The sequence below is a fragment of the Oryctolagus cuniculus genome, chromosome 5, assembly GCF_964237555.1.
Source record: "Oryctolagus cuniculus chromosome 5, mOryCun1.1, whole genome shotgun sequence".
In the NCBI taxonomy this organism is placed as follows: Eukaryota; Metazoa; Chordata; class Mammalia; order Lagomorpha; family Leporidae; genus Oryctolagus; species Oryctolagus cuniculus.
Genome location: NC_091436.1, coordinates 153,003,279 through 153,016,250, shown reverse-complemented (window position 1 = coordinate 153,016,250; position 12,972 = coordinate 153,003,279). Strand labels below are relative to the sequence as shown.

The window sequence follows — 12,972 nt, the reverse complement described above, 5'->3', positions numbered from 1 at the left end:
GCCGCGCATGTCATGTACGTCTGAGCGCATTTATGCTTACAGAGTCAGGGAGTTAAAGGTGATTTATATCCTCTCATTGTGGGAGTATAAGAAAACTGAGGATTTCAAATAATAATAAAAACGCAGACGCTTTTTCATATCATTCGGGAAGCATTGTCTGGCTACGTTATCTTCCAGTCTTGATGCGGCTGCACCATTAGAGAGGCAAGTGTTTTTATGGGAATATTCGGCTTGTCTATCTTTTTAAAAAAGGAAGGCAGAGTAAAGGGATTGTCTGACAAATAGGAGCGGAGAGTATTACCAACAGAATGCTCTGGGAAGAAAGAAATCTAAGAAACAGAGAGGAAAGGCAAACAAAGACAATGGTAAATGCAGGCAAACTGAAGCAGATTGTGACTGCACAGGATTTGTGGAGTCAATAACAAGATTGAACTAATATCCTGGGGAACAAGGGCATGCGATCTATCTCACAATAGATAGGACATAATGTTAGACTCTCTTACAATAGATAGGATACAATGTTAGACTCTTACAATATGTAGGATACAATGTTAGACTCTTATAATATGTAGGATATAATGTTAGGGTCTCTTACAATATGTAGGTTATAATGTTAGACTCTTACAATATGTAGGTTATAATGGGTCTTAAAATTTTTCATTTTTTAAAAAAATGACTAAAAATATCCAGTGATTAAAAATGACTAAAAATATCCAGTGACTTTTTATTTTTTTTTATTTTTTGACAGGCAGAGTGGACAGTGAGAGAGAGAGACAGAGAGAAAGGTCTTCCTTTTGCCGTTGGTTCACCCTCCAATGGCCGCCGCGGCTGGCGCGTTGCGGCCGGCGCACCGCGCTGATCCGATGGCAGGAGCCAGGAGCCAGGTGCTTTTCCTGGTCTCCCATGGGGTGCAGGGCCCAAGCACCTGGGCCATCCTCCACTGCACTCCCGGGCCACAGCAGAGAGCTGGCCTGGAAGAGGGGCAACCGGGACAGAAACCGGCGCCCCAACCGGGACTAGAACCCGATGTGCCGGCGCCGCTAGGCGGAGGATTAGCCTAGTGAGCCGCGGCGCCGGCCCCAGTGACTTTTTAAAAAAAATAGGTAGAGCTGGCGCCACGGCTCACTACGTTAATCCTCCGCCTTGCAGCGCCAGCACACCGAGTTCTAGTCCCGGTTGCCCCTCTTCCAGGCCAGCTCTTTGCTGTGGCCTGGGAGTGCAGTGGAGGATGGCCCAAGTGCTTGGGCCCTGCACCCGCATGGGAGACCAGGAGAAGCACCTGGCTCCTGCCATCGGATCAGCATGGTGCGCCGGCTGCAGCGCACCGGCCGCGGCGACCATTGGAGGGTGAACCAATGGCAAAGGAAGACCTTTCTCTCTGTCTCTCTCTCTCTCACTGTCCACTCTGCCTGTCAAAAAAAAAATGGGTAGAGAAGGGGAAAAATTGCCTTTATTCAATATACTATAGACTGATAGATTCAAAGGGAGAGAATTAAAGTACCGGAATATGTATTTTTAAAACTGATAGGAAAACTTCTTAGTGGTATTTCCTTTTCCTACTTTTTAATATTACTCAAGACTACACAGTTTAATTCATTTTTGGATTATAAATGTGAATTATGTTCATTGTACAAAATAAATGAAAAAAAGAAATTTATAATTTCTAGAAACTCCTGCCCCAGAGAAAGTTACCTATCGCTTCTATGTGTACCTTTCCACTAAAACTGCAGTGGAGGTCATTGTATTTTTGATACGCATGTTGGTCTACTTACTATTTTCATTACAACTTTTCTGTGAGCATTTTAAAACACAAAATCATTTTTGAAAATATCATTTAAAATAACTGCTAAATAGTTATAATAATGATTCTACACAGTTGGAAAATACAAAAGCATAAACAATATGACAACCATAAAATCCTAGCACTTGGGGCCAGCATTGTGGCACAACAGATAAAGCCACCACCTATGATGTTGGCATCCCATGTGGGCACCAGTTTGAGTCCAGGCTGCTCCACTTCAGATCCAGTTCCGAGCTAATGTGCCTGGGAAAGCAGCAGAAGATGGCCCCAGTACTTGGGTCCCTGCACCCTCATGGCAAACTCAGATGAAGCTCCTGGCTCCTGGCTTTGGCCTGGCCCAGCCCCGGCCATTGCAGCCATTTGGGGAGTGAACCAGTGGATGGAACATCTCTACCTCTCCCTCTCTCTGTAACTCTGCCTTTCAAATAAATAATCTTAAAAAAAAATCCTACCACCTACAGACAACCCATATTTGTCTTGTATGCATTAACTATATAATTTTTTAAACAAAATTAAGATCACACTGCATATACAACTGTATTTCTTAACACTATACTGCATTTCTTCCAGCTCATTAAATCTTGCCTAACAACCCAATCTTTAGTTCCACCATAGGATTTTTCTCAAATGAATCTCCATGAACTGGAACAGTGCCTGGCAGATTGCTGTGTGCTTAAGTACTTGTGGGGGAATGAGTCCCATTAAAGTATCACAATTTATCCAGCTTTCCCCTCACTGCTAGACATTTGTGCTATTTTCAGTGTGAACTACAGGTAATAGTATAACATTTAATGAACATCATGTACAGAAAACTTTGATCTACAACTCTGATTATATCGATGAGACAGATGTCTGGAGAAGTAAAACTATTAAATCAAAGGGTAAAGCATATTTTTTTAAAAAAAAATTAACTACGGATAATTAAATTTTAAGGAAGCCTGATTTAATTCTTCAATATCACTTCCAATAAAACTATTCCGCAGAGCACACCTACACACTGAGCAACAGTGTGATCTCCGGGTTTCCTTGCTGGCACATGTTTTAGTGGATTCCCTTACAGATCTCCATCATATCATTTCAAAAAAAAATTTCAGCCCTTTGATTTTGCTTTTCTTGGGCTAATGGTGCATATTTGTGGTCCATTCAAATGTCTTCTGTGGGTTACCTATATATGTGCTGGCCCGGTTTTATATGAAGTTAAACTACACAGTGCTAACGGATACTAAGTTATCATCTCCTAAATGGGGAGGTAGCAACTGTTGAAGCAGCAGGGCCCTGGGTACAGTGGTGCACTGAATCTGCTGCTGTGGCCTCAGAGAAACCCTGGTCCTTTTTGCCAACAGGGTGGTAACAGGGAATGGGAGGGGTGTGGCCCAGTGGGAAAGCGACTAGAGGGGCCACTGATTCTGCCTTTAGATTCTGTTTAAGCCCAATGGTAGCAAACAGATGGCTGAATCAGCACTCTAATTAAAGTTATATTCTGACTGTACTGGGCCTTCAAAACTACAATTAGTTGCCAACATTGAAAACAGGTAGTTTCACACAAGTCCAGATTTCTAGACAACGATGTCAAAAGACAACACTTTGCAGGATTGCCACAAGGGTATAGGCTTTAGACCGGGACAGGCTTTTCCAGGCTCACAGCCCCCTGGCTTGGTCCCCTCCAGCCTACCATTCCTCTCCAGCGCACCTGCCTGGCCCTGACTGTGCTTCCTGCCCAGGCTAAAGAGGTCTGAGAGCTCAGAAGCAGTCAAGGCCAGCACAGAGAGAGCACATGGGGTTCAGGGTCACAGACCCAGCTCACCACTAAGGGCTTTTCTGCTTGGTCCTACCCTCCCTGCATGGCCCTCCCCTGGGACTGGTGGCAGGTATCTGGGGCAGCCACAGAAGGTGGCTAGCACCCAGCCTCCTCTCAAACTGCCTTCTCCATAGACAAACAGCCAAACACTCACCTGCATAAACTCCACGCTGCTGTCCAAGGGAGTTTCCCAACGAAAGAGCAGAAGGAAGTTTTCATCCTCGGACAAGAACATTCTGGCAAGCTAAAGGAACAGAAGAAGAGCAGTCTGGGACACTGGCCAGTGTCCATTTGTGAAATGCTCCTTGGGTGAGCAGCATGGACGTACTATAGGGCAGAGGGGATACAGGGCAGAAAGGCTTGGATCTCTCAGAGTAGAGAGCCCAACTACAGGTTCTGTGCCCTCGACTGTCATTCACGATTCACCAATTCTTTCAAAAAGTGTCACACTCCTACAAGGACATCTGCCCTCCAGGAGTGTACAATCCAAAATAAAAATAACAGTAATAGTAAGTGTGTTTAGCACTTACTGTGCTACAGGCACTACTCATAAAACAAGAGCATTTAATAGTAAATTAACTTAAATCTATACTTACAGAAATTAAAAGTAGCAAATAGTACCAGACATTTCTCTGAATGCTTACATAGTGCTAACTCATTTAATGCAAACAACCACTTGTAAGACACACAACACCACAGTTATTACTTTCTAATTACAGAATCTGGGTTATACAGAGATAAAGAACTTGTCAAAGGTATGTAGTTAGGACATGGCGGAATCAAATGCATACTTTTAATCACTATGCTTTGCTGGTGAGATGAATATACAAAGAATCCCAGTGCCGTGTGCAAAAGAAGAAATGACCCCTGTCTGGCTAGATCCTTCATTGTTAGCTGTAATGTACAATCGTGTACATTGTTAGTGTCTACCTGACACTACAATAGTTGGTTCAAATATGACAAATTCCACCATCTAGCTTTCTCTATAAGTACCAATATTTTCACTCACTCTGTGAACATGGACAATATATTCTTCCCTACAGATGATAGGTTTTTGCACACAGACAGGTATGGCAATGTACACTGTCTTCTTTTAAATTTTCCCCTAAACCATGTCCATTTCTTCTATAAATGAGAGGTTGTCCAGCACCTTGTATAACACCAGAGTGAATCCAGGGAAAATACTCTTGGTGGGTTTAGCACGAATAGCTCACACTCCCATTCCCTTCTCTAACTGGGACCTGTCTGGTAATGGTATCTATCAGCTATGGATGCCCTGCTGTGGGGCCGGCACTGGCAATGTGCATTGCATTTATCATCTCATTAAATTCTCACCCCAATCCTCCTGGGTAAGTAGAACCTCCCCTGTGTGTAAGTGACAGGCTCTAGACTGGAAGGAAATTCCTTCCCTGTTGCTTAGCAATTATTTGATCTTGGACAGTGTAACTGTCACCTCTGTGCTGCCATTTTCTCATTTGCAAAATGGGGACAGTAATACTGATGCCCTTGTGCTTGCATGAAGACAGCAGTACAATGAGCTGATGCTATAAACCGCAGCCAAGAACCTGGCCCGTACTAAACAGCCAACAGATGGCGACTGCCATGTTGGTGAAGATGGTGAAATGGAGGCTCGGAGGCCAAGGAGTCCTAACCTTTCCATCACGGTGACTTTATACTTTCTCCTCCAGCCCTTACAAAGTCATCTAGAACTGGGCTCTGCTTTCCAGGACCAAGCAGTGTTTTTTCCATATAGAGGAGGCATGGGCTAACCAACACAATTAAAATGTAGTTCATTTATACTAGGCCCTTAGACAAATCAAATACACAGATAATCCCCAAACCTCACTTTAGCACTCAGCTGTGACCTCTTCCCCAATTTGCTTTTGGATCCAACATCTGCAACACGTCGGGTGGGCTGATTTTTAAATGGAGTAAGTAACACAGACCGTGGTACAGCAGGGGAATCAAGGGAAACACAGCCTTACTGCTCCTCAGACTCACCAGCCTTTGTGCTTTAGGGAGCCCTGGGAATGACTCCGCCCCACACCACCTGCCTCCCTACGAACAAGAGCCCAGTGACACTCATCTGCGGGACTCCAGGACAAAGTGATGGCCACCTGTTCAAGCATCTCTGCCTACTATTAGTAAGATAAGAACACAGTTCTCAGTTACCATGTTTCATCCTTCCTTAACTGCATCACCAAATGCTTATAAGGCACCACTATGTGCTGTGCTCTGTTCTAGGGCCTGGGAGGAGATGACAGTGAACATGTAGTTGTGCAGACTTTTCTGGGGCATCACCTTGATTCTTACACTTAACTTTTCCATTGACAGTGTTTCCATCCATCATAATGTAAAGGTCTGGTTACCTACACACTTTTTGCCTTTGAGCAAAAGTGTCAAACACAGCTACAGTCATAAACCTACAATTTGATTTATTTGCTTCCTGCAAAGACAGGCTCCTGGAAAATATGTCTGCTTTTTATAAAAACAGATTATCCTGCCCTATTAACATAATTGGGGTTTAAACTCACTTATCCTAAGTTCTTCCTTATACCAAGGTTCCATTTGAACAGGAAACTATGTGAAGAGATAGACAGATGTTGGCTCGAGTAACGAAAGGCCTCTGCATCTCAATTCCCAAGTATAGCGTACGTGAAAGTATCAACTGACCTCAATAAAATGATGAACAAATCACTCGCTCTTTGTTACAGAGAAATGATTGCTTCAAAAATGCTATCTAGGCCAAAAGCCTTGCAGAAAATGCTCATTTCCCATTTAATACAAGATTGCCACTGTCTCTCAAAGGAAATTACAACCCGAGAATGTCAAGTCAGGAAAGAAACAGAGGAGAAAGCCCCAGCCCTGAGGTACCTCTTTCATCTGCACGCGGCCATCCTGACAGCCGTCTCGCGCGCCCATAAACTGCTGCTTCGCCTGCTGCACACTTTCTTCCAGGAGCGCACCCTGCACAGGCCAACACAATCACGTTAAAGCCACTGTGCTCCCCAGAAGAGCTCAAAGCAAACAGCTGAATAGTTGCATTACTCTTTCCTGGATAGTAGGTTCCTTGGCCATTTGAAATGATAGTACCTTGTAGAAGAGAGGCAGTAAGAGATTTCTTTCTGGAGCAACCTACCATTAGAAGACTCTAGACTAGGTAAAAATGCATGGTTAGTGACTTACTAAACAGCAGATGAAAAGCAGCTCAGAGACTAGTTCTTTTGGAAGAAGGAATTCCAACATTATTATTTAATTGGTGTTGACAGAAGAATGCATTAAAAATTAATATTCATATGTTCTTCCCCAAAACTCAAGAAATTTTAATTTTTTAAATGGAAACTCTAGTTCTTGTGGACCCCTAATTTACTGAAGCTCATTCTCTTAACCATCCCCTTGTATTATCTGAGGAAAAAATAGTTAACACAATGAAATGCTTAAAAAGTGAAACAAAGTAATAAATTAATTGTTGAGTTACCAAAGATGTCACATTCTACTTTCACAAACACATGCAATTGTCTTCTTTAGTAGATTTCAGGGTTAGTACAGGAAAGGTCATATATGTGTGTGTGTGTGTGTGTGTGTGTGTACACATATATACACATACATTTATATAAGGTCACACACACACACACACATATGACTGATGATGATTGTATTCTGATGTACAGGTTGAAAGGCACAGATATTTCCAAATAGCACCCCATTCCACCAGACTTTTTAAACTCATGCTAAATTCATTCTAATACCCTGTCCCTGGTCCCAAGCACTCTCTGTGAGCTAGAAGGGCTGAGAAGAGGTGGCCTTGCTGACTTACAAGTATCCTGCTGGTGCTAGCGGAGGGGTGACTCTGACCTTACGCATGACCCTCCGGATGCATCATCCGAGTGGACTTAGACTGAACCACTTCTTCCCTTGTCATGTGTAGTTCTCAAGGTTAACTATGGAATATCCTAGGAATCTAGCATCCTGAGGTAATGAAGAACGTGCCAGAACAACCTGGGCTACTTTCCAGTTGTTTCTAGAACATGATCTTTTTTTAGAAAAATTTTATTTAATAAATACAAATTTCAAAAGTACAACTTTTGGATTATAGCAGTTTTTCCCCCCATAACCACCCTCCCACCCATAAACCATCCCATCTCCTACTCCTTCTCCCATCTCATTCTTCATTAAGATTCATTTTTAATTATCTTTATATACAGAAGATCAACTTAGTATATACCAAGTAAAGATTTCAACAGATTGTACCCACACAGACACACAAAATATAAAGTACTGTTTGAAGACTATTTTTACCATTAATTTTCATAGTACAACACATTAAGGACAGAGATCCTACATGGGGAGCAGGTGCACAGTGACTCCTGTTGTTGATTTGGCAATTGACACTCTTATTTATGACGTCAGTAATCACCCAAGGCTCTTGTCATGAGCTGCCAAGGCAACAGAGGAAGCCTTTTGAGTTCACAAACTCTGACCACAGACAAGGCCATAATCAAAGTGGAAGTAGAACATGATCCTTAAAACATTTTAGTTCACCATGACATGTGCCCCTGCGTTAAAACTCCAGACAGACGGCTTTCTGCCGAGCCCCTTCCAAGGGTCAGACAACTGTGGTCCCTGATATGATAATCCTGGTCCTTGTCCTGTATCACAGGCTGGAAGAAGACTTCACCCTCTTTCCATGAGGCATTGTCCTCAAGGACTTCCATGAAAGTGCAGAGAGGTGAGAAGGGAAGAACGGGAGAGGATCAATAGCTCCCTGAACCTAGCTCCTAAGAGCAAGGCAGGGTAGATGAATAACCATGTTTGGAATGTCAGCCAGCAGATGAGCATTTCAGCCAGGACTTTTAACAATGTTATCCCATAGAATCTTCACTACAGCCCTGGGAGATAGGAGCAATCTGCTATCTATGTGGTACTGCCTCTTGCATGGAAATTCTCCTTTACATTTTCCCACTACTAGTTGTGTAACTGTGTCAGTTTTGTTTTTAGTCTGACCTGGATGGACTGTCAGCTGAGCCCTTTTCTCCATAGGTGGTCATCCTTTGTCTGATCTTTTCATTACTGAATGTTGTCCAGGGAGTGGAAAGTTTAGTAGGAACCTAGAATGGAGACCCTCTACCTTCTGGATGTGGACCTATCCTACTCACAATCACTGTATCTACTGCTGTTCTGTCACTTCTAGCATGTTTCCTTCAGATCCGTCTTTGCGATCTGGAAGCAAATGAGTGAAGAAGACAGAATCAAGGGACACTAGGCATCGTTTTCTAAGGATCAGACACTGTTCTTCCATTTTCCCACAAGGAAACTGGCCAGAAGGGTGAATCACCACACAGCTGGACATTGACAGAACATGACTAACACTAGCACTTTTGCTATCTGATTCTGTGCGCTTCCCACCACAGCTGCCTGTTGCTTCATGTGAGGCAGACAACATCCAGCAGAGTTAATAAAGACCGACACTTGTGGTTTCCATTAAGTAATGGTTCAAACACTATGCAAGGATAACTTGGTGACTTTCTTCAGAATTTATTCATGATAGGTTCTGGCAGATAGATGATAGGATGCTTTAAATATTATAAAACTATGAAAGATTGGAAGACAATTACTGGAGAACCAAAGACCATCCTGGTCACCAATAGCAACTTTATATGGGGCAAGTTCCAGAGAATCCCTGCAAGGTCCTGGCTGCTGACTCTGATCCTGTCTCCCTAACTAATTACAGGAGGAAAGAGTACAGTAAATATTTGATGTTGGGTTCTAATAATGAGGTGGGATATATGCTCCGAGCTAATCTGACTATTGGGTCTCCGAATACTATCTGATTTTCCATACTTCCACGATTGGTGTGAATATCAGAAATATAGGGTACTGCCAATTTCATGTCAGCCAATAGTTTTATCTCTTCCCTGTCCAATCACACACAAATTTTGCCAACCAGTGTAACAACAGGACAGCACTTCCTCTTTATTCACTCATTACCTTCTGCAGGAGGGGATTAGACCACAATAAATGGATTAAGTGTATGCAATGCAGAGAGCCGATTGACTTAATGGCTTGTAACATCCCCAAGTGGATACTAAGAAGTAAGGAATGAGTTTTATTTGGAACAAACCACAGTGAAGGTGTAAAAAGGGATTGACAATTTTTGTAAATAGGGAGTAAAAATGAGACAAACGTATAGCTATTTAAAATGAGGGATGAGCAAACCTGAACCACCAGCACTGGTGACTGAGACGATATATTAATCACATGGTTTGTGTATTCTGGCCACACCAAGGCCATCTGCTGTACTGATGTATTTAGAAATGTAGGGTGATTAAAGTAAGAGGACTTGAGACAGATTGACTCTGCAAATACATCAACCAAATGCATTCATTTGATGATTATAAACAGAATAGTCAAGAGCCTTGTTAAAAAGAAAAATGACTGCCTTCCTAAGTATACACACACCAAATGAAATGTATGGTTTGGAATAAAACTCTGAAGTGAAGACATGGAAAATGAGGCCTGGATCCCATGTCTGAGACTAGGCAAGTGTCACAGGTGCTGGAGTGAGTCTGTTGTCTATGGTTTCTCTCAGAGAGCCTCCTCACTGTGAGATGTGACTTACAGCCTCCTCCAAGGGCAACCCTTGCTTGGAAAAGTAGCTCTCACAAGTTCGAAATCCCACTGAAATACGTGTTTTTTAGATCTTAAATTCTTTCCTGTGTCTAAGAAAGTAGCCTCCAAGTATCCCGTGTGGGATAAACTGCTGGTGGAATTGAAGTGAAGGGAGTCCAGAGCAAACGATGGGAAAACTAAGGACTCACAAAGTCATCTCATCCCCATAAGAACACACATACTGTGAAAGTGTCTACAACTGAAAAGTACTTTTTACTTGTGTCATCTCGTTGGCTTTCATTGTGAAACAGCAGAGAAACACATAATCATCTCCACTTTATGAATAAGAAAATTGAAACCCAGGGAGTTTAAATGCCATGCTGATGCCACACAGATACAGGTGCAGAGCGAGGACATAAGCATTGCATTTCTGTCTCTGCACAGGGTTGCCCTCCCCTGCAAATTTCAACTTGAGCTTTTAGATTAAGAACAATGCCAGGGTATCAATTGTTTCCTTTACTCTAGAACACAGTATCTGTTGAAGGAATAAATGATTCTTTATGGTGGGCTAGGCATTCCTAAAGTAGGTAACTGACTTGGGCCAAGCTGATGGAAAATTAGATTTCAAAGTAGACAAATGTGAAGCTAAAGTGGTGCTGGCCAGGTTGCACATGCCACCTTCAGTTTGAGGGTACTGAGCCTGGACTTTTGTCATCTCAGACTCTAACCCCAAAGTCTGTGACTCTCCCTGCACCCACCATGAAAGAGTCCATTGCTCCCTCTGTTGTGGCCAGAGACTCCAGGGCTCTTAAATCACCCAAGCATGGAACAAGGTTCAGGACATGGTACCACCCGTACATGGGCTGGCTTAATCTGGAGGCCAGTTCTCAGCACGTACAAAGAAAAGGGTTGGGGAGTCATGGCAACAGTGGCTGGTTGTTCCATTGAGTTGGCCCCCTCAGTGGCTAGAAGGAGCTGGTAATTGCAAGCAGGCTGATTGCTCTCTGGCATGGAGCTGACTGCTGTCAGAAATTCAGAATTCCTTCTTTTGAGGTCTCTGTGGCCTATTAATCACTGATGGAGATTAAAGCTACTCAGGCCTCTCAAGAACTGCTTAGCTGTCCTAAAGCCCAGCCCAGGGCTGCAAGCCTGAGAGGAACTCCCTGCTGCCAGCGTCTGTACCTGCTGAGCATCACCCAGCAGGCGTCACAGGCCAATGATTTTCCTAAGGTCTACTCACTGCTCATCAGGCAAAAGGCCCAGAATTAGAGTTTCCTTGATTGTCACTGTCCAGGTAGCTTGCAGTGCCCAGAGAAGGGCCCTGGAACCATCCTCCCCAGAGGCATGCCTCAGCATTGGGAATGGGCACCAGCACCATTAAAAAAAATTTTTTAAATGTACTTAAATACTCATGGGATGGGACCCAGGGGTCTGCATTCTAACAAATGTGCATTTTCACTGTGCATTCTTCGGCACAACAAAGCTTGATTTGCACCAGTCTAAGAAACCCGAAGATCCCAGCCCTCTTTCCAGCCACAGGATACCTACGGTGAGCACAGCTCTGCAACTGTGGCCCAGTCACTGTCGGCTTTGGGTCCCCGTGTGAGAGGGTTAGCACCAGAGGCCATATCTGAGAGAGGGCTGGAGATGAAGGCAGGTGGCAGCAAGAAAGAACGTGCCCCTTCCCCTCACTAACGGCAACACGGCTCACAGTGTCCTCGCCTGGGAGCGGGCCCTTGTGTTTCAGTAGCCACTCTCTCCTGCCCAGAAATAAGATACAATAAACTTCCAGAGGAAGCAATTTTTCTCCTCCTCTTCTGGAAGTCACCAAAACAACGAACCCTGGGAAAGAATGTGAAGGTGCAAGTCTCTGTGCTTTCACATTAGGAGGTGCCCACCCAGCTTATTCCAAGCTTTGAATGACTTCCCCTTCCTCATTTTACTTTCCTTAAATACCCTTGTCTATGGCTGACAAAAATGGCATCCAACTCACAGGTGCCTGGGCTGTCGTTCGCAGGCCCAAGTGGGAGACAATGGGCAAAGGCGGGAGTTCTACCACAGGCTGCTGGTCTTTGATACTGGGTGGCAAGATTGAAACAGTAGCCTCATGTAGGGGAGGCCGCCTCAGCTCCACTTTGTAGCTGATGCAAGTGCAGAAATGAAGAATAAAAGGAAGAATATGCAAAGGTCTGGCCCAAGGAAAGAAGGGACTCGTGTCTTCACCCTTCTCCTGCCACTCCCTCCAACTCACCTGCTGTACATGGCAGGGTGAAGGTAGGGAGGCAGACAGAGAAGTATCTGTATAGAGAAATGCAACACCCACAAAGATCCAGGGGACTGGGGCTGGGAGTTCCTAATAAGAGAAAAGAATTAAAGGTCAAAAAGAGAGATAGGACAGGGAGATAGGAAATAGAGAGGATAAAAGAAATCAAAGACCCAAGGAGAGGCAGAACAAGAGAGCTTTGAGAAACAGAACAGAGATAGGAGAGGGAAACAGAGATAGAGAAAGAGGTAAGAAAATGAAAGTGAAAGACGAGACACAGAAGGTTCAGAAAGGCAAGAGACAATGAGAAGTAAAAGCTGTAGAACACAGAGGAAAAGACAAGAGTGGAAAAATGAGTGAGAAAAACGTAAAAACAAAATGTGAGAGGCAGGTGACAGAGAGAACAAGAGCTGGTTTCTTGGCCCCCACACCTTGCCTGTGCCTCCTCCATTCTAACCACTCCCTGTGGCTCTCACTGGGTTCTTACATGAGAATGTAGCA

General features: G+C 43.8%; 1 protein-coding gene across 1 annotated transcript in view; it reads right to left on the bottom strand.

Moving 5' to 3' along the window:
- The window catches only part of SCGN (secretagogin, EF-hand calcium binding protein), a 54,849-nt gene that overhangs the window by 39,746 nt on the left and 2,131 nt on the right, over nucleotides 1-12,972 (bottom strand). The window contains exons 3-4 of the mRNA XM_008262479.4: nucleotides 6,474-6,566; nucleotides 3,754-3,843 (exon numbers count right to left, since the gene is read on the bottom strand). Coding sequence (XP_008260701.1) covers nucleotides 3,754-3,843; nucleotides 6,474-6,566 — 183 coding nt within the window. The remainder of the gene's footprint in view (nucleotides 1-3,753; nucleotides 3,844-6,473; nucleotides 6,567-12,972) is intronic.